We start from the raw sequence: 19,358 nt of genomic DNA on the forward strand, positions 1-19,358 counted from the left end.
TCACTGTGTGGTTACTGAGTGACAAAGTTAACAGCTTTCACCTCTTTGAATGCAACAGTTACAGCTACTTTTAAGGAAACAGAGACAAGAGAAGGGAGGGAGGGGACTTCATCTCACTTCTTGAATGTGAGTGAACATTTGACCAGAACTGAACTTCATGTTCAAAGACTGCAGTGATGACTTTATATTAGTGAAGTTTGTCAGTTAAAAAAGAAAGATTTCACTGTTGTGGGAAAAAGTGCTTTTGCCTGCTGTGACTATTTGCTCTGAGTAAGTATTTTGTCTCTGGGCTGATCATCTATCAATCTGTTTTTAACTGTTTATAAAGCTTCATGGAAACATGTTTGTTGTATTTTGAAGTAATGTAGTGACTTTGTGCAGCAGCCTTTAGAATATAATCAGTAATTCGTGGCTCCTTGAAAATTATCAGCAGCTGATTAATATTTCTATGGCAGGAGGAAAATACTAAATGTCTTTTCTTGTGCTTGCTAATGGTTTTAATCACTTTTCTACAGCAGTTTGAACCCATCAGAATGATGTGTTTGTGTGGTGGAGTATCTGTGAGAGTGACTATTATTGGTGTCAAAGCTCCCAGCAAACACAACAAGCAGACGAGGAGCAGACAAAGGAAACAAATGTCCATCGTTGTTTCTGTAAGAAGTCAGTCGAGCTCCAAGACTTTAATTTTAAAACTTCCAATGCAGTTCTTCCAGGATTTGAAATGTTTCCAAGCCTTCAAATGTTTTGATGGCCTTGATGTTTAATACATCAAAACTCTTAACTACACCTAAAAAGGAAAAATAGTCAATAGAGGCCACTTTCACCATCCAGGGTAAACTTACTTACTTATAACTTTATGACTGAATTTTAGTAATTTAGTAATTTAAAGAGTAAAAAGAAACTAAACTAAAATTAAAAAATAAAAAGTGTCCACAAACTTACCTCTGCCTGTTCTCCATGTCAGGGTTCAAATGAATGAACACAAACACCTTTTATTAGTTTCAGGAGTGGAACAGTTTTGACAATTAGATTTATACTGTCACTGAATGTGATTTATGACAAAGACTGTTTAACACGTGCATATATGTGATCAGTGTGTGTATGAGACCTGAAGGTGAAGGTGCAGACAGAGCTGTGTTCTTGTTGTGTTTCTGGATGTAAAACAAAAGTACTTCACATTTAAAGCTTCTCTTGGACTTGTAATCTGTTCATGTTGTCTATTCATTATTCAGCTCACATGTGTATGATACAACTACAACTAAGTAAATTATTACTTAGTTTCATAAAAATCTCAGTAATTTGTTTCTGTAGCACCAAACATGTCAAATCATGCTGTAGTCAGAGTTTGTTAAGGTGTGATAGTTCTGTGTAAAAGAAGGAAGTAGAGAATAAGAAGTTTTAAAGTCTTTGTTTTCTTCACAGTTCTCAGCGTCTCGTGTGCTTCTTCTTCTTTCTCTTCACACAAAGTCGTAGAAGTTTTCAGACGTGTCACAGCTGGATGTGAGGATGGGACCCACTTTCCTCTGTGAGCTGGGCCTATTCTGTGAGTGCATCACTTCTTCCTTTGATTCATGCTGACTGATGAACATGTTTTAGTAAAATGACAGAGTTTCAGTCATTTGCAGCATTTCAGTTCATGTTTTGTTCTCAACATGGTTGTTTGTAGACTGGATTAGATTTCACTGACGCTGGTTTAGTTTGTCTAAGAAAGGTTTGTTTCTTCATCAGTGATAATTTGATGCATTTTACATTAAATATATCATTTAAACCAACCATAGCAGCCACTGGTAACACCACATGTGTTTATTGATGCCATGTTTGAGTGAGTCTTCAGTTTGATGATGTGTGAAGTTTCTTCCTTTATTGCAGTTCTCTGTACGCTCCTCTGCAGTGGACACGCTCAAGGTGACTGAACAGTTTGCACTTTTCATTTATTTAGTAAATATTAATCTTAATGCATCAATCTTAAACACTTTCCATTTCTGTTTTTCTTTATTTCTTAATATATTTATCATTTTATTAACATATCAGAACAGATTTTGATTTGTAAAGTACATAAAAGTGTTTTAGGTCAATGATGTTGTGTTTGTGTTGGATTCTAGATGCTGTGCTAACTGTTGAACCCAGCTCGACAATTTTCATCGGAGAGACTGTTAGCTTCAAATGTGACATGAAGGAAGGAAAACACACTGACTGGGAATACAAAATTATCATGGACGGTCGAGAAATTTTAAACTCCAACACAAACAAAGGCCTCAGATTAAAAGTTGCATCTACAGTTCAGAGTGGTAAATACAGCTGCTCTGCTCACAGGAAGAGCTCACAGAATACAAAGAACAGTAACACTGTCTCTGTAACTGTGAAGGGTAAGTGGTCAGTGACATGTACACTAAATAATGTTGTCATGGAAACTTGTTTCTGTTGCTGTGAAGCTTGAACTTAAACCAGGAAACTGATTTTATCTGTTACATCACTCACAGTACACACAGTGATAAAATACTCACAAACTCTAAACTTTAAAACAAAGAAAAAGAAGAAACATGAAAAGTTTAAGGTGACTGATGTTTCTGTTATTTAAACCAAAAACCACACAGAGCTGTGAAACCATCATTGTGTGTCCTTCAGCAGTGACCTGTGATAGTTTACATTAATCTGACTTTTTCAGGTCAAACATTTATACTGTAATTATTTAGAGATTTAAACCAGAGTTACAGAAACAATATCAACATGTTGAGAAAGACACGAGAAGAAAATCAAAGAACACAGAGAGAAAATAAATAGAAAAATATGATAAAGAGTAATGTGGGTGGAAAGTTTCACCACATTAAACCAAATTTTTGAAATTTTCCATTTTCTATATTTTTATGAGTTCATAATGAATAATGCATTTTTCCTTTTTTCCTAACAGCAGGTAAACCCAGGGCCACACTGACTCCAGGATCAACTATCATACCAGTAGGGGGCAGTGTGACACTGACCTGCTCTGTGGGGAGCTCTGCTGGCTGGAAATATGAGTGGTTCAGACGTGACCCAAACACTGAAGTTCAAATCAGAACAGATGATCAACAAAACAGAGTAATCAGAGTATCTCAAGGAGAAATCTACCGCTGCAGAGGAAGAAGAGGAAACCCAGATTACTACACTGATAAAAGCGATGATGTCACCATTGAGATAACCCGTGAGTTCAGTCATTTAGTTTGAAATTCACATTCAGACACACAGTGTTAAGTTTTCTCTGCTGAGCTGATGTTTCTGTTTGTATCTTAACTGTTAATAAACAGTTTCCAATAAGGTTGTTGTAAAAGGACGACCCAGCTGGCCTCAGATATTCAGCGGTGAGACCATCAGTCTGACATGTGAGGTGCAGGAAGGAGGTGAAACCACTGAGTGGGAGTATAGATGGAGAGGACCCAACCAAACCACACAGTGGACTCACAATAATTACTGGATATTCAATGTTTCTGAGTCCAGCAGTGGAGACTACATGTGTAAGAGTCGACGCAGAGATGACTCATATTCTTCAACAGAGTGGAGTGAAGCCTTCAACTTGTCAGCATCAAGTAAGTCATGTTTGTTGTTGAGCTTCATTTTACAAACGTAACAATGATCAGAACAGGATGACATCAACCTGATAGTAGCTTCATTATAGACCGTTTTAAATTCATAGGACGTCTGGGACTAAAGAAAAACATCCAAATATTGTTATTACCGTGTCATCATTCTGTACATACAATAATTTTTAATCCTACAACTGTTTATAACTTTCATAGTTCATATTTCTGTATAGTTTTTTTATTTCATATTAATATCCTGTACATAGCTTGTACTCACTACAGCCTGTACATACTTATAGTTATAGAATATTCATAACATACTTCATACCGTGTACATTATAACATACCATAATAGACCCATTTCTGTAATATACTTATATATATTATTGCTAATATATATTGTAATATATCTATATCATGGCTAAAGCACTTCTGGATGGATGCAAACTGCATTTCGTTGCCCTGTACCTGTGACATGTGACATGAAAATAAAGTTGAATTCTATTCTAAAAAAAATTCTGTTCTATTCTATCACTACCATCCTCACTAACCCCAGTCATCATACTCAGACTGATCCTTTTCGAGCACTAATAGGTCCTGAGGGAGACTCAGTTTATTATGGACAAGCAGACTTTTGGTCTGTTACCTGATTGTAAACAGAGACTGAGGTCATTTCATTGTAAAGTTTGTGTGTGTAAGAAAGAGCAGTGAGGCTTGTAGGAAGTTAAACAGAGATGAGCAGGTGGAGAAAAGGTTTGTTGTAATATTTCAGATGGAGATGTTGTCATGGTGACTGAACAGTTTTCACTTTTCATTTATTTAGTAAATATTAATCTTAATGCATCAATCTTAAACACTTTCCATTACTGTTTTTATTTCTCGATATATTTATCATTTTATTAACATATCAGAACAGATTTGGATTTGTAAAGTACATAAAAGTGTTTCAGGTCAATGATGTTGTGTTTGTGTTGGATTCTAGATGCTGTGCTAACTGTTGAACCCAGCTCGACCATTTTCATCGGAGAGACTGTTAACTTCAAATGTGACATGAAGGAAGGAGAACACACTGACTGGGAATACAAAATTATCATGGACGGTCGAGAAATTTTCAACTCCAACACAAACAAAGGTCTCAGATTAAAAGTTGCATCTACAGCTCAGAGTGGTAAATACAGCTGCTCTGCTCACAGGAAGAGCTCACAGAATACAAAGAACAGTAACACTGTCTCTGTAACTGTGAAGGGTAAGTGGTCAGTGACATGTACACTAAATAATGTTGTCATGGAAACTTGTTTCTGTTGCTGTGAAGCTTGAACTTAAACCAGGACACTGATTTTATCTGTTACATCGCTCACAGTACACACAGTGATAAAATACTCACAGACTCTAAACTTTAAAACAAAGAAAAAGAAGAAACATGAAAAGTTTAAGGTGACTGATGTTTCTGTTATTTAAACCAAAAACCACACAGAGCTGTGAAACCATCATTGTGTGTCCTTCAGCAGTGACCTGTGATAGTTTACATTAGTGTGACTTTTTCAGGTCAGACAAACATTTATTCTGTTATTATTTAGAGATTTAAACCAGAGTTAAAGAAACAATATCAACATGTTGAGAAAGACACGAGAAGAAAATCAAAGAACACAGAGAGAAAATAAATAGAAAAATATGATAAAGAGTAATGTGGGTGGAAAGTTTCACCACATTAAACCAATTTTTGAAATTTTCCATTTTCTATATTTTTATGAGTTCATAATGAATAATGCATTTTTCCTTTTTCCCTAACAGCAGATAAACCCAGGGCCACACTGACTCCAGGATCAACTATCATACCAGTAGGGGGCAGTGTGACACTGACCTGCTCTGTGGGGAGCTCTGCTGGCTGGAAATATGAGTGGTTCAGACGTGACCCAAACACTGAAGTTCAAATCAGAACCGATAATCAACAAAACAGAGTAATCAGAGTATCTGAAGGAGGAATCTACCACTGCAGAGGAAGAAGAGGAAACCCAGATTACTACACTGATAAAAGTGATGATGTCACCATTGAGATAACCTGTGAGTTCAATCATTTTAGTTTGAAATTCACATTCAGACACACAGTGTTAAGTTTTCTCTGCTGAGCTGATGTTTCTGTTTGTATCTTAACTGTTAATAAACAGTTTCCAATAAGGTTGTTGTAAAAGGACGACCCAGCTGGCCTCAGATATTCAGCGGTGAGACCATCAGTCTGACATGTGAGGTGCAGGAAGGAGGTGAAACCACTGAGTGGGAGTATAGATGGAGAGGACCCAACCAAACCACACAGTGGACTCACAATAATTACTGGATATTCAATGTTTCTGAGTCCAGCAGTGGAGACTACATGTGTAAGAGTCGACGCAGAGATGACTCATATTCTTCAACAGAGTGGAGTGAAGCCTTCAACTTGTCAGCATCAAGTAAGTCATGTTTGTTGTTCAGCTTCATTTTACAAACATAACAATGGTCAGAACAGGACGAAGTAAATGGTCCAGAAAGCAAATCATATTTTTTTGTGAGACACAGAGCTGCACCTGATAGTAGACTTATAGTTTGTCAGACACTTTGTGTAATGATTATTTAGCTGGAATAAAGAGGACAGTGATAACTGTGATAACAATAACAACAAAGCAACGATCTTTGCTCTTTGTTTGAATCTTTTTGTGATATAACACTTTGCAGACACTGTTTTACAGACAATTTTAAATTGCATCTTTAGATGTTGTGTTACTTGCAGCTTATCACATAAACAAATAATTTATTCCCTTTCTTTGTTAAATCTATGAAAAATGCTGAAGATAACAGTTTGATACAATATTATTTTTGTACCTGTTTTGGAGGAAGGAAGGCTCAGGGTTTAAGTAGTCATCATCATGGGCTCATCCGATTAGAATGAGATTAAGCAGTCATCAGTCATTTGCAGGTTTTGTCCTTTTATTGGATAACGGGTAAGAAAGACACACATGGACTGCTCTCTCTAAAAAGGACATAGTATGATTTAAGTAACTCAAAATAATACTTGAACTCAGGAGACTCAAACAGAAACTAACCTCAGTTGCCGCCCCATGTGGGAGTGAAGAAAGAGTGAGGGGTAGGTGAGTGCAGTCCTTATATAACGAGTGACAGGTGAGTGCAATTAAGAGCAAGCACCACACCCAATCAAAGGTGAGGAAAAGAAACAAAGTGCATCTGGTGAAGTGAATGTGCTGAAAGGTGAGCCTTTACAACAGTACCAGCAAAATGATTTCAATAGAGTTTTTATTTAGCTGAACACTTGGCATATCTCAGCATGGTGTCCAGGCTGTCCTTAGAAAATCTGAGAACACTGGACAAGGGACAGAAAAAAAATGAAGAGTTGGGAGGCCTAAAAAACTACAGCAGGTGACTGAAAGTCACATCCTTAAGAAATAAAAAATCCAAAGACCTTGAACATATTTATTGTCTTTAAAGCAGCTTCTGAATTATTGAATTCAACACTGAGTGTTTCTTATTTACAACAGCTGTGCTCAGTTCTGAGAGCTCTTCATTTCTAATGATCGCTGGACTAATTTCTGGAATCACATTTATTTTCCTCCTGCTCTTGCTGTGTTGCTGCATGAAGTTCAAAGGTGAGACTTTTTGTTCCTCTGATCTCAGAGATTTTACTCTTTAAATATTTATGTGCACAGACACAGCATGCAGGCCTGAAGCTGAAACTGTTGTATAAAATGTATAAAACATAACCATGTAAAAGCAAATGTCTTCTTTGAAGTTTGTAATAAAGGTTCAGCTGATGACCAGAGGGTGAGTCAGGATGAAGATCAGCAGCAGGTGTACTCCTCTCTTCTTCATGGTTAGCTTTTCATGTAGTTTAAAAGATTCTGATGCTCTTTGCAACAAGACTGTGCTGCAGTTTTAACACTGGTGAATTAAACAAAGTTATGACAATAACAACATTTAATATAAATGTTACTGGTGAGAATACTTAATAATATTAATAATGATAAGTAGAATAATTTTCTTTGACCTGCAGGTGATCGTTGTGTCTATGAGACAATCAGAGGCTCTAAAAGCACTGAGACTGGTACAGTATGAACTTTAATTCATTCACAGCTCATGGAGGCTTTTATCAAATAACTGTGATTATTATTAAAATAAATCATAATGTTATTATTTCAGGTCAAATAGAAGGTGATTTATCTGTGATTCAGCTCAAAGTGATTAACAAGACACGTGAGTATCCAACATAAAAGATATTAAATTTGCAAAACTGTTTGTTTTTTAAATGCTTTCATTCCATCACCTCAGCAGAGCCCCGTGGTGACCCAGAGGAGAGCTCTGACTATTATAATGTCAATCCAAATTCAACCCCAGGTATGAAATCTTTACAGGAGCTCTTTAACTGTTTTATCTTCTCACTCAGTGTGTTTCACTTGTTTCAGTTATATTAGACGATCATTTTAATGTCCTGTAGATCTGTTTCAGGCTGAGAGGACATTTTACAGTTTTATGCTGTCGAGCATGGATGCACAGAAAGAGAGCGTTCATTTAATGTGCTCTGAATATAACTGACTGTGACTCATAAATACTGCCCCAGCCTTCCTCTTTAGGAAGCTGGGTGACCTGTGTGATGGTCCAGGTTCTTCCTGTGGAAAGTGATTCTTTCTCTTTGAATTATGTGAGCTATGAGACGCAACAGTAGGTGGAGCCTCTCCTCGTGACTGAAGAGCCACTTTGGTTCTCAGCCATCAGATCTTATCTTTGTCATGTTCTGCCTCCATGTTTCCTTCCTGTCTATGCAGAACTTGTCTGATTAAGAAAAACATGTTATTGAATGAATACAAACCCCTTTTAAAAATTAGGCCTGGGTGGAGGAGACTGATAGGACGAGGATATACAGAAAGATTTGCTAAAGCAGAAAATGAAAGAAATGTAAAAACTGAGTGTGAAATAGTAAAAACTTTGGGGTGTTTTTTAAACCTGTGTGGACTAAAACCTGTTTTTATAAATTCCTTTAATCAAACTTTTATTGATTATTTTATTGGTTTCTGTAGAATAATGAAACTGCACACATAATGTAGTGCATGTCAGAGGGCAGCGTATATAATTTACATACATGTCCATGAGTCTGTTTCACTGCTGTTTGTTATGATTTCGTTTCAGGTCCATAAAGAGCAGCTCACCATCACGAGCGTATGGCACCACAATGTGTTCCAGTGTGTTCTGAAAAAGGCCTTTTGGTATTATCCTGAAATGTACATTATTTTGCAGTTTCGGGTAACCTTCCTGTGGCAGGGGTGTGGTCTTTGCCTCCGCAGCAGGGGAGGGGTGGTGCAGCAGGGGGCAGTGCCAGGGACACTGATGGAGAGGGTGGAGATAGTTCCTCTAATGAGAATCTTTTAGTGATGCCAAGACGCGTAAAGAGCAGTGCAGTCAGCTGGAGAGCTGAGTGACGTGGGTGCTGAACCGAAAGCAGTGTGTACACTTCAGTAAATGAAAAAGCACAATCTGACTCTGGTGTGGGTCCTTGTGTGTTACACTTACCCTTTTTTAACCTCTGGCAGTTCACCACTTACCTTTGTACCATTTCATTGCATTAAATAACTGGAAAAATTGGGGTGTTGTAAAACTTTTGACCAGTAGTGTATGTTAAGATGAATAATAACCCATCATAAATAATTAATTACAACAATACAACATCCATTACCAGGAAGTACAGTTTGTTAAATCTACATGTGTGGTTTCCTGCACGTGCCTGTCAGAATCTGTTTTGTTGTCGAACTTCAATAAAATTATGTTCAAATTCTTGCAAGTAATATAAATATGTATCCACTTCTTTGTGTTGATGCTAATAAATATGGACATCATTTATGTTTATTTCTTTCTGATCTCGTAACAGAGTGTGACACGGGTAAACTGATTCAGGGTTTTCAACTAAAAGGTCACAGTCAGTCAGATCAAATCAGATATAACTGGTTATTTCTTAAAAGCCTCAATAAAACTGTATCAACAGGGGGAAAAGAATAAGATGGTTATACAACTTACTGCCAGGGCACCAGGTGTGTTCTTTTAACAAGAAAAGTACAGCAAAAGACAAAAGAAAACATAACAGCTCGCAGGATTATTGTGGCAGAGATTTATATGAACTCAGTGTGAGGATGGTGCGTAAGACAGTGCTCACATCTGCAAGCATCTCCTCTGACGGGACATTGGTCGAGTGGCTAACTTGAGTTTGGCCACAATCTTCATCCATAGCTCAGTAAATGCATCTGTCATTAGACATTACTGGGCATCATCTACATCAGTTACAGTGCTGTCTTTCAGCTTTTATATAAAATTAGCAAATTAAGTACAAATATTTGTCTTTGGTTGATTATTTCTTTATTCTAACAGAACTTCTTGGTTATGAATATGTTAATATTCACGTGCACTCTGGTGAAATAGCTGGATGCTCGAAAGGGACCTCCATCAATGATAACATATGTGGCTCCTGATGAATAGGGTGTAGTGTCCATAACTGTGGTACATATGGAGAAAAAGCAGAGAGAGAAAGACTAAATGTGTGCGGTGGAAATTGTGATGATGGAACTTACAAATGTGAGCCCCAGTTGGTCCAAAATAACATGGCAGACATCGTTGAAGCAGCTGCTTGTCACCTGACCCTTCCCTGAAAGCAGAGGCAACAGCAACAGCGCCCAGTCCTCTGCCGGCCACCGTCACGCATCCAGTGTTACCTCAAAGACCTCCAGGAAAGCTTTGAGATCATCAGCGTCCACATAAAGTGCGACTGCCAGGGCTAGGGGGAGCAGCCTAGGTGGCAAGGAACCAGCCCGAGCTACCCAGCTGCCCAGCACTTTTGTCTGACACTCTGACTTGTTGTGCAAAACCTCCAGCTGCTTCTGAGTGTCCACCACCTTCTCCCAGTGCATCATTGCAAGCTCCACCATTATCTGAGCTAGCATCTCCACTGGCTGGTTCGGTTGCAGTTCTGTCACTATGCAAACTGGGTTTACGCACTTTACACAGGCCAGACTGTCTGGATTTTCAGCAGTCTCCACCACTGTTTCTGCTTAAAGCTCAGCACCCCTCCTGACACAGCACAGATTTAAACCATACAGAGTGGAGGCTGATTGGCCCAAAGAAGGAGGGCAAGAAGATGATTGGACTTGAGTAATGATGTAAGTATAGAGACTGACAGTGATAGTGATGCAGAGAACAGAAAAGCAGACTAACAGCCAGGAAAGCAGATGACTGATTACAGATCTTCCTTACACACAGACAACTCAACTTACACATAAGCTTCATTTACAATTATCGCATTGCAGCTTAACCAAACAGTCACTGATTTAATGATATTTTTCTTTAAATCTGCTAAGTTAACAGGTGTAAGTGGAGGCCAAGCAACATAACTGCATTCTTCTTCCTCTTCTTCTATCAGGCCCATGAAGTGTGCTGTACAGTGGTTTGAACGATTGCACATTGATGTTGGGACTAACGTTGAAGTCCAGCATAGCACACTAAAGCTCACCAGGAAACCTAACAAGAAACACAAATGTATTTAGAGCATTCATACAACATCTGTGTTTCCAGCTGTGCTCTGTTGTCCAACAGTCAGAGACTGACAGTGTTTGTCTGTAGTCAGCCTAAAGAATTGTAATATCTGGATTTACTCTGATTACTAATTCTCAAACAGTTTATGGAAAACTCCTACAGTATTTTCAGGAAATGGATTTTGGATTTGAGTTAAAGTGTTTCTTCAGTTTCATCTCAGTGAGTTTCAGTCTGTGCTTGTAACTGAACGATTATCTGCTGCAGATTGAACGACCTGCCATTTTAAAGTCAGTCAAAGTTTGTTCGATCTCAAAAACATTTCCCATGAGCCTCAGGAAGTAGCTCACTGTGTGGTTACTGAGTGACAAAGTTAACAGCTTTCACCTCTTTGAATACAACAGTTACAGCTACTTTTAAGGAAACAGAGACAAGAGAAGGGAGGGAGGGGACTTCATCTCACTTCCTGAATTTGAGTGAACATTTGACCAGAACTGAACTTCATGTTCAAAGACTGCAGTGATGACTTTACATTAATGAAGTTTGTCAGTTAAAATGATAAATAAAGTATTTTTATTTAAAGATTTCACTGTTATGGGAAAAAGTGCTTTTGCCTGCTGTGACCATTTGCTCTGAGTAAGTATTTTGTCTCTGGGCTGATATAACCTTTTTTTTAACTGTTTATAAAGCTTCGTGGAAACGTGTTTGTTGTATTTTGAAGCAATGTAATGACTTTGTGCAGCAGCCTTTAGAATATAATCAGTGATTCGTGGCTCCTTGAAAATTATCAGCAGCTGATTAATATTTCTATGGCAGGAGGAAAATACTAAATGTCTCTTCTTGTGCTTGCTAATGGTTTTAATCACTTTTCTACAGCAGTTTGAACCCATCAGAATGATGTGTTTGTGTGGTGGAGCATCTGTGAGAGTGACTATTATTGGTGGCAAAGCTCCCAGCAAACACAACAAGCAGACGAGGAGCAGACAAAGGAAACAAATGTCCATCGTTGTTTCTGTAAGAAGTCAGTCGAGCTCCAAGACTTTAATGTCAAGGCTTCCAATGCAGTTATTCCAGGATTTGAAATGTTTGCAAGATTTCAAATGTTTTGATGGTCTTGATGTTTAATACATCAAAACTCTTAATTATACCTAACAAAGAAAAACAGTCGATAGAGGCCACTTTCACCATCCAGGGTAAACTTACTTACTTATAACTTTATGACTGAATTTTAGCTCAATATTTGTTTATTGATTTAAAGAGTAAAAAGAAACTAAACTAAAATTAAAAAATAAAAAGTGTCCACAAACTTACCTCTGCCTGTTCTCCATGTGAGGTTTCAAATGAATGAACACAAACACATTTTATTAGTTTCAGGAGTGGAACAGTTTTGACAATTAGATTTATACTGTCTGAATGTGATTTATGACAAAGACTGTTTAACACGTGCATATATGTGATCAGTGTGTGTATGAGACCTGAAGGTGCAGACAGAGCTGTGTTCTTGTTGTGTTTCTGGATGCAAAACAAAAGTACTTCACATTTAAAGCTTCTCTTGGACTTGTAATCTGTTCATTTTGTCTATTCATTATTCAGCTCACATGTGTATGATACAACTACAACTAAGTAAATTATTACTTAGTTTCATAAAAATCTCAGTAATTTGTTTCTGCAGCACCAAACATGTCAAATCATCCTGTAGTCAGAGTTTGTTAAGCTGTGATAGTTCTGAGTAAAAGGAAGGAGGCAGAGAGAGAAGAAGTTTTAAAGTCTTTGTTTTCTTCACAGTTCTCAGCGTCTCGTGTGCTTCTTCTTCTTTCTCTTCACACAAAGTCGTAGAAGTTTTCAGACGTGTCACAGCTGGATGTGAGGATGGGACCCACTTTCCTCTGTGAGCTGGGCCTATTCTGTGAGTGCATCACTTCTTCCTTTGATTCATGCTGACTGATGAACATGTTTTAGTAAAATGACAGAGTTTCAGTCATTTGCAGCATTTCAGTTCATGTTTTGTTCTCAACATGGTTGTTTGTAGACTGGATTAGATTTCACTGACGCTGGTTTAGTTTGTCTAAGAAAGGTTTGTTTCTTCATCAGTGATAATTTGATGCATTTTACATTAAATATATCATTTAAACCAATCATAGCAGCCACTGGTAACACCACATGTGTTTGACTGATGCCATGCTTGAGTGAGTCTTCAGTTTGATGATGTGTGAAGTTTCTTCCTTTATTGCAGTTCTCTGTACGCTCCTCTGCAGTGGACACGCTCAAGGTGACTGAACAGTTTGCACTTTTCATTTATTTAGTAAATATTAATCTTAATGCATCAATCTTAAACACTTTCCATTTCTGTTTTTCTTTATTTCTCAATATATTTACAAGTTTATGAACATATCACCACATATTTTGATTTGTAAAGTACATAAAAGTGTTTTAGGTCAATGATGTTGTGTTTGTGTTGGATTCTAGATGCTGTGCTAACTGTTGAACCCAGCTCGACCATTTTCATCGGAGAGACTGTTAACTTCAAATGTGACATGAAGGAAGGAGAACACACTGACTGGGAATACAAAATTATCATGGACGGTCGAGAAATTTTCAACTCCAGCACAAACAAAGGTCTCAGATTAAAAGTTGCATCTACAGCTCAGAGTGGTAAATACAGCTGCTCTGCTCACAGGAAGAGCTCACAGAATACAAAGAACAGTAACACTGTCTCTGTAACTGTGAAGGGTAAGTGGTCAGTGACATGTACACTAAATAATGTTGTCATGGAAACTTGTTTCTGTTGCTGTGAAGCTTGAACTTAAACCAGGAAACTGATTTTACCTGTTACATCACTCACAGTACACACAGTGATAAAATACTCACAGACTCTAAACTTTAAAACAAAGAAAAAGAAGAAACATGAAAAGTTTAAGGTGACTGATGTTTCTGTTATTTAAACCAAAAACCACACAGAGCTGTGAAACCATCATTGTGTGTCCTTCAGCAGTGACCTGTGATAGTTTACATTAATCTGACTTTTTCAGGTCAGACAAACATTTATACTGTAATTATTTAGAGATTTAAACCAGAGTTACAGAAACAATATCAACATGTTGAGAAAGACACGAGAAGAAAATCAAAGAACACAGAGAGAAAATAAATAGAAAAATATGATAAAGAGTAATGTGGGTGGAAAGTTTCACCACATTAAACCATATTTTGAAATTTTCCCTTTTTTATATTTTTATGAGTTCATAATGAATAATGCATTTTTCCTTTTTTTGTCCTAACAGCAGGTAAACCCAGGGCCACACTGACTCCAGGATCAACTATCATACCAGTAGGGGGCAGTGTGACACTGACCTGCTCTGTGGGGAGCTCTGCTGGCTGGAAATATGAGTGGTTCAGACGTGACCAAAACACTGACGTTAAAATCGGAACCGATGATCAACAAAACAGAGTAATCAGAGTATCTCAACGAGGAATCTACCACTGCAGAGGAAGAAGAGGAAACCCAGATTACTACACTGATAAAAGTGATGATGTCACCATTGAGAAAACCTGTGAGTTCAATCATTTTAGTTTGAAATTCACATTCAGACACACAGTGTTAAGTTTTCTCTGCTGAGCTGATGTTTCTGTTTGTAACTTAACTGTTAATAAACAGTTTCCAATAAGGTTGTTGTAAAAGGACGACCCAGCTGGCCTCAGATATTCAGCGGTGAGACCATCAGTCTGACATGTGAGGTGCAGGAAGGAGGTGAAACCACTGAGTGGGAGTATAGATGGAGAGGACCCAACCAAACCACACAGTGGACTCACAATAATTACTGGATATTCAATGTTTCTGAGTCCAGCAGTGGAGACTACATGTGTAAGAGTCGACGCAGAGATGACTCATATTCTTCAACAGAGTGGAGTGAAGCCTTCAACTTGTCAGTATCAAGTACGTATCAGCTCCATAGTAAGTAGTAAACTCAGATATAGTTTATCAGTGAGGCTAAAATGTTGCTGAAAACTGTTTTTGACCACTTTAAAGTAAACAAAGTGAATAACAAGAAAACTACAGTTTATATTAAACAGTGATAAAAGTTATCCTTGTCTGTTATCTGCTATAATGTTTAAACTACTCTGTGTCATTCACCATGATTGCGTTTAGCATAAAAGCCAATGATGAACAACACGTTTCAGAGCTGTGGTGAAATATTTAGGACTGAAAACCCATCAGCTTCACCTCAAACACACATTGAAACAACGGAGCAGATGGAGGAGAATCAATGGAGGGACATTAATGTGAAAGATACATCTTTGAATGTGATTGGACGCATCATCAGTGATGTAACCTGGGGTCACCGGGGGCTTTGGGTCTTTCTTTCTGTCTGGTGTAGATTTTGTTACTCAGCCATAGAAAGAGCAGTGAGGCTTGTAGGAAGTTAAACAGAGATGAGTAGGTGGAGAAAAGGTTTGTTGTAATATTTCAGATGGAGATGTTGTCATGGTGACCGATGGAGCTACAAGCAGAAATCTAATGTTTTCATTGTTCAGCTGGTTTATTGTGGCAGCCTAGAAACAGAGATGGTGACTCTGTGATGTCTGTGCAGCTGAAATGGTGGAGAGAGCCCAGTGATGTGAACATAGTTTCTGCTGTGTGCTGTGAATGTGAACACATCTCTAATGTGAAAACAACATTTTATGACTGCGACAGACATTTTTTCCTCCACAGGGGGCCGAACTGTTTGAAGGGTTTTCTTCATGGATTACATGTTTTTATACATTTTATCTCAGCAATAATGGATGAGTTTGTTTTATTAATGCAGTGATGTGTGAAATGTTGATATTAGTGTGTAAGTTATGAAGATACGTTTTTCTAAGGGAGGGAGGGATGCTGATTTCTAGTGATGGTGTGGAAAGAAGATTGACTGATGCCAAATCAAAGCAAACTGCTGCAGTTAATAAATCATGTAGTTACATGATAATATCTAACGAAGGCCAGAAATGAAGAGTTAGAACTCTCATAATTAAAGTGGTGCTATTAGAGATTTGTCTGTGCAGCTATGATGATCTGGTCCTGTGTGGTCTGACATCTGAGTCTTACCTTAGCGAGAATCTTCTGATGAATCTGGTTTTGTTGGGAGCAGGAAGGCTTTATGCAGAAAGGGAAAGGCCACTTTATAAATGGAAATGCATTAAAGACCTGTGTGAGAGGAGAAAGTAGATGACACCAGTATAAACACTGCTGGGATGCTTTTACTATTAATTTGTGATGCCTGTTCAAACTCATCCAATTAATGAAATAGAGAGTACATTTTTAATAATGTTCTTATTCAAAATGTACCATTTTACAATTATTTTTACTTTATTCACAGACTGCACAAAAATGAAACAATCTTTTATCCATTTATCCCTAACAGCAGGTAAACCCAGAGCCACTCTGACTCCAGGATCAACAATCATACCAGTAGGGGGCAGTGTGACACTGACCTGCTCTGTGGGGAGCTCTGCTGGCTGGAAATATGAGTGGTTCAGACGTGACCCAAACACTGACGTTCAAATCAGAACAGATGATCAACAAAACAGAGTAATCAGAGTATCTGAAGGAGGAATCTACCACTGCAGAGGAAGAAGAGGAAACCCAGATTACTACACTGATAAAAGCAATGATGTCACCATTGAGAAAACCTGTGAGTTCAGTTATTTTAGTTTGAAATTCACATTCAGACACACAGTGTTAAGTTTTCTCTGCTGAGCTGATGTTTCTGTTTGTATCTTAACTGTTAATAAACAGTTTCCAATAAGGTTGTTGTAAAAGGACGACCCAGCTGGCCTCAGATATTCAGCGGTGAGACGATCAGTCTGACATGTGAGGTGCAGGAAGGAGGTGAAACCACTGAGTGGGAGTATAGATGGAGAGGACCCAACCAAACCACACAGTGGACTCACAATAATTACTGGATATTCAATGTTTCTGAGTCCAGCAGTGGAGACTACATGTGTAAGAGTCGACGCAGAGATGACTCATATTCTTCAACAGAGTGGAGTGAAGCCTTCAACTTGTCAGCATCAAGTAAGTCATGTTTGTTGTTGAGCTTCATTTTACAAACATAACAATGATCAGAACAGGATGACATCAACCTGATAGTAGCCTCGTAGTTTGTCCGACACTTTGTGAAATGAATATTTAGCTGGTATTAAGCTAATGTTGAGCTTTATTAGCATCACCCCAGTAAAATGATGAAATAAACAAGCATCATATACGTGTGTCTATTAAAAACACTTTGTAAACTTTTAAATGTACGAAACAAATAATGACAAAACTACATTTTCCTTCTTTAAAAGTCTCATGGAAATTTTCTTCCAGCTGATAACATAAATAAAACACACACATACACAGACCTCTAACTTTGACCTCGAGGTCACTGAGATTTTAATTTATCTGAGATTATTAGTAGATGATGAGTTCACAAGTTATCGTAATCATGAACACAAGTGAGACAAAACGCTGTTTTAGTTTAGAGAAGCTCTGTAAAGAGGAAGCTCGCTCTTTTTGACCCATTTTTCCACAAATGTTTGTAAAGGCTACGTGCTTGATTTTATACATCTGTGACAATGGGACACACCTCAGAGATTAAGAAGGCTACTAGACATTTTATTAGGTACACCTTGCTGGTACTGGGTGGACCCCCATTAGCTTTCAGCACTGCCTCGATTTGCCTCTATATAGTCGAAGTAATTGTATATTACACTGCACCAGCTGACATCTGTCCTGGAGATCCTGTTGGTTCCAAGTTACACAGAGAAAATTTTCTTTCGTTTGTGCTTTTTTGTACATATTACCAAATCATGTAAAATAACATGAGTGGAGCAGATGTGATCAGGAGTTCTGGTATTGTAAATAGTGCTTCATGTGAAGCCTGTTGTACATTTAAATCTGTTTACATACATGTAATTAAATCCTCTTATTTATACAGCAGTGCCCAGGACTGGAAACTCTTCATTTCCTGCTCTGTTGATCGTTGGACTCATCTGTGGACTTTTACTGATTCTTCTTCTGCTGTTGTGTCGCTTCATACAGTCAAAGGGTGAAACCATTTCTCTCTGATATTACACTGAGCATAATCTAATTGTTCAGAACTACAGATGTACCCTGAATGCTGCATGTAACGTTACAGCACCAGGACAGTTTGCAATAAAAACATCTGATTGTGTTTTTCTGTTTTGTTTTTCAGATTCATGTTTTGCCAGGTTTGTTTAAATCTTCTCTCTCATTTTTTATCAAACCAGAATTTCATCCTGTGTTTCTTATTAAATCCACTGTTTTACTACATTTTATGTTCCAGCACAAATCAAACCATAAACCAAACGATCAACCAGGATGACGCTCGAGACAGCCAACATGCTTCTCCTCACCAAGGTCAGCCTTAACCCTGACAAGTTCTGCTTTAGACATTTCTGGTTGTAAGATGATCAGATCCATGTATATGAGTTTTAATTGTTTCGTAGGTGATGCTTGTCTCTATGAATCAGTCAAAGACCATGATGACACAGATAATGGTAAAGTATAAACAGCAGTTTATAAGTATGCAAACTCTTTGATTATTCTCATTTATGTGTAAATGTTTGAACTCTATTTTAGTTGAATCTGGGGATGTCACATATTCTTTGATTGAGTTTAAAAACATCACTCAAAAAGGTGAGTATTTAATCTGCTACCAATACAAAATACACTAGTTTAAATGCTTTTATTGAACAGTAGTATCCAAATGAAGGAAAAAGTAGATTTTCATTCATGTTATTGCTCTAAGAAGAATGAGCAAGAAACCAGCTGATCACTGTAATGTGCTCTGTTCAACAAACAAACAAATAAATAGAGAGGAAAGCGGAAAAAAGTGGAACACATTTAAAAGGTTAAACTTCAGGGACATCATTCAGTGTAGTTAGGAAGCATAAAACATTGTGACTCCATTTCAGCTGCTTTGGTGCAAACTGCTGGTATTGTGAGACGTCACCATCAGGCTGCACAGGTCGACCAGGATGGCCCATTCTCTTTGATCAAACTGTTAGAAATAGACTCTGAGAACACAGCACGAGGCCTCATGTCCTTTACTAGGATGTAGTCACAGCACAGCAATGTGCAGCTCGACTAAACAACAGCAACAAGCAAAGTCAGTCAGGGGGATAAAGAGAGAGCAATGAGAGAGAGCACCACCTCGAAAATATTCTCTTTTTGGGGTTTTTGTTGTTGTTTCCTCTTCAGTGCCCCTCTTGTAA

At 37.9% G+C, this 19,358-nt stretch overlaps 2 protein-coding genes across 6 annotated transcripts in view; both read left to right on the top strand.

Annotated features, from left to right (window-relative positions):
• LOC100695786 (zinc finger protein 239) overlaps window positions 1-19,358 on the top strand; it is a 630,955-nt gene that overhangs the window by 282,006 nt on the left and 329,591 nt on the right. The window lies entirely within an intron of this gene.
• LOC102079722 (uncharacterized) overlaps window positions 1-19,358 on the top strand; it is a 65,287-nt gene that overhangs the window by 36,101 nt on the left and 9,828 nt on the right. Inside the window, exons 5-18 of one of the 5 annotated variants that reach the window (XM_025901132.1) lie at window positions 3,282-3,560; window positions 4,537-4,800; window positions 5,346-5,615; window positions 5,720-5,998; window positions 13,572-13,835; window positions 14,384-14,653; window positions 14,758-15,036; window positions 16,502-16,771; window positions 16,876-17,154; window positions 18,059-18,169; window positions 18,317-18,332; window positions 18,428-18,501; window positions 18,591-18,641; window positions 18,724-18,780. In XM_025901132.1, the coding sequence (XP_025756917.1) occupies window positions 3,282-3,560; window positions 4,537-4,800; window positions 5,346-5,615; window positions 5,720-5,998; window positions 13,572-13,835; window positions 14,384-14,653; window positions 14,758-15,036; window positions 16,502-16,771; window positions 16,876-17,154; window positions 18,059-18,169; window positions 18,317-18,332; window positions 18,428-18,501; window positions 18,591-18,641; window positions 18,724-18,780 (2,763 nt within the window). Of the gene's footprint in view, window positions 1-289; window positions 654-684; window positions 833-1,422; window positions 1,544-1,869; window positions 1,906-2,102; window positions 2,367-2,908; window positions 3,179-3,281; window positions 3,561-4,536; window positions 4,801-5,345; window positions 5,616-5,719; window positions 5,999-13,571; window positions 13,836-14,383; window positions 14,654-14,757; window positions 15,037-16,501; window positions 16,772-16,875; window positions 17,155-18,058; window positions 18,170-18,316; window positions 18,333-18,427; window positions 18,502-18,590; window positions 18,642-18,723; window positions 18,781-19,358 lie in introns of those variants that run through there. The other 4 variants (XM_025901134.1, XM_025901137.1, XM_025901139.1 and 1 more) reach the window with 4 other exon arrangements.

This window comes from Oreochromis niloticus, linkage group LG3, assembly GCF_001858045.2.
Source record: "Oreochromis niloticus isolate F11D_XX linkage group LG3, O_niloticus_UMD_NMBU, whole genome shotgun sequence".
In the NCBI taxonomy this organism is placed as follows: domain Eukaryota; kingdom Metazoa; phylum Chordata; class Actinopteri; order Cichliformes; family Cichlidae; genus Oreochromis; species Oreochromis niloticus.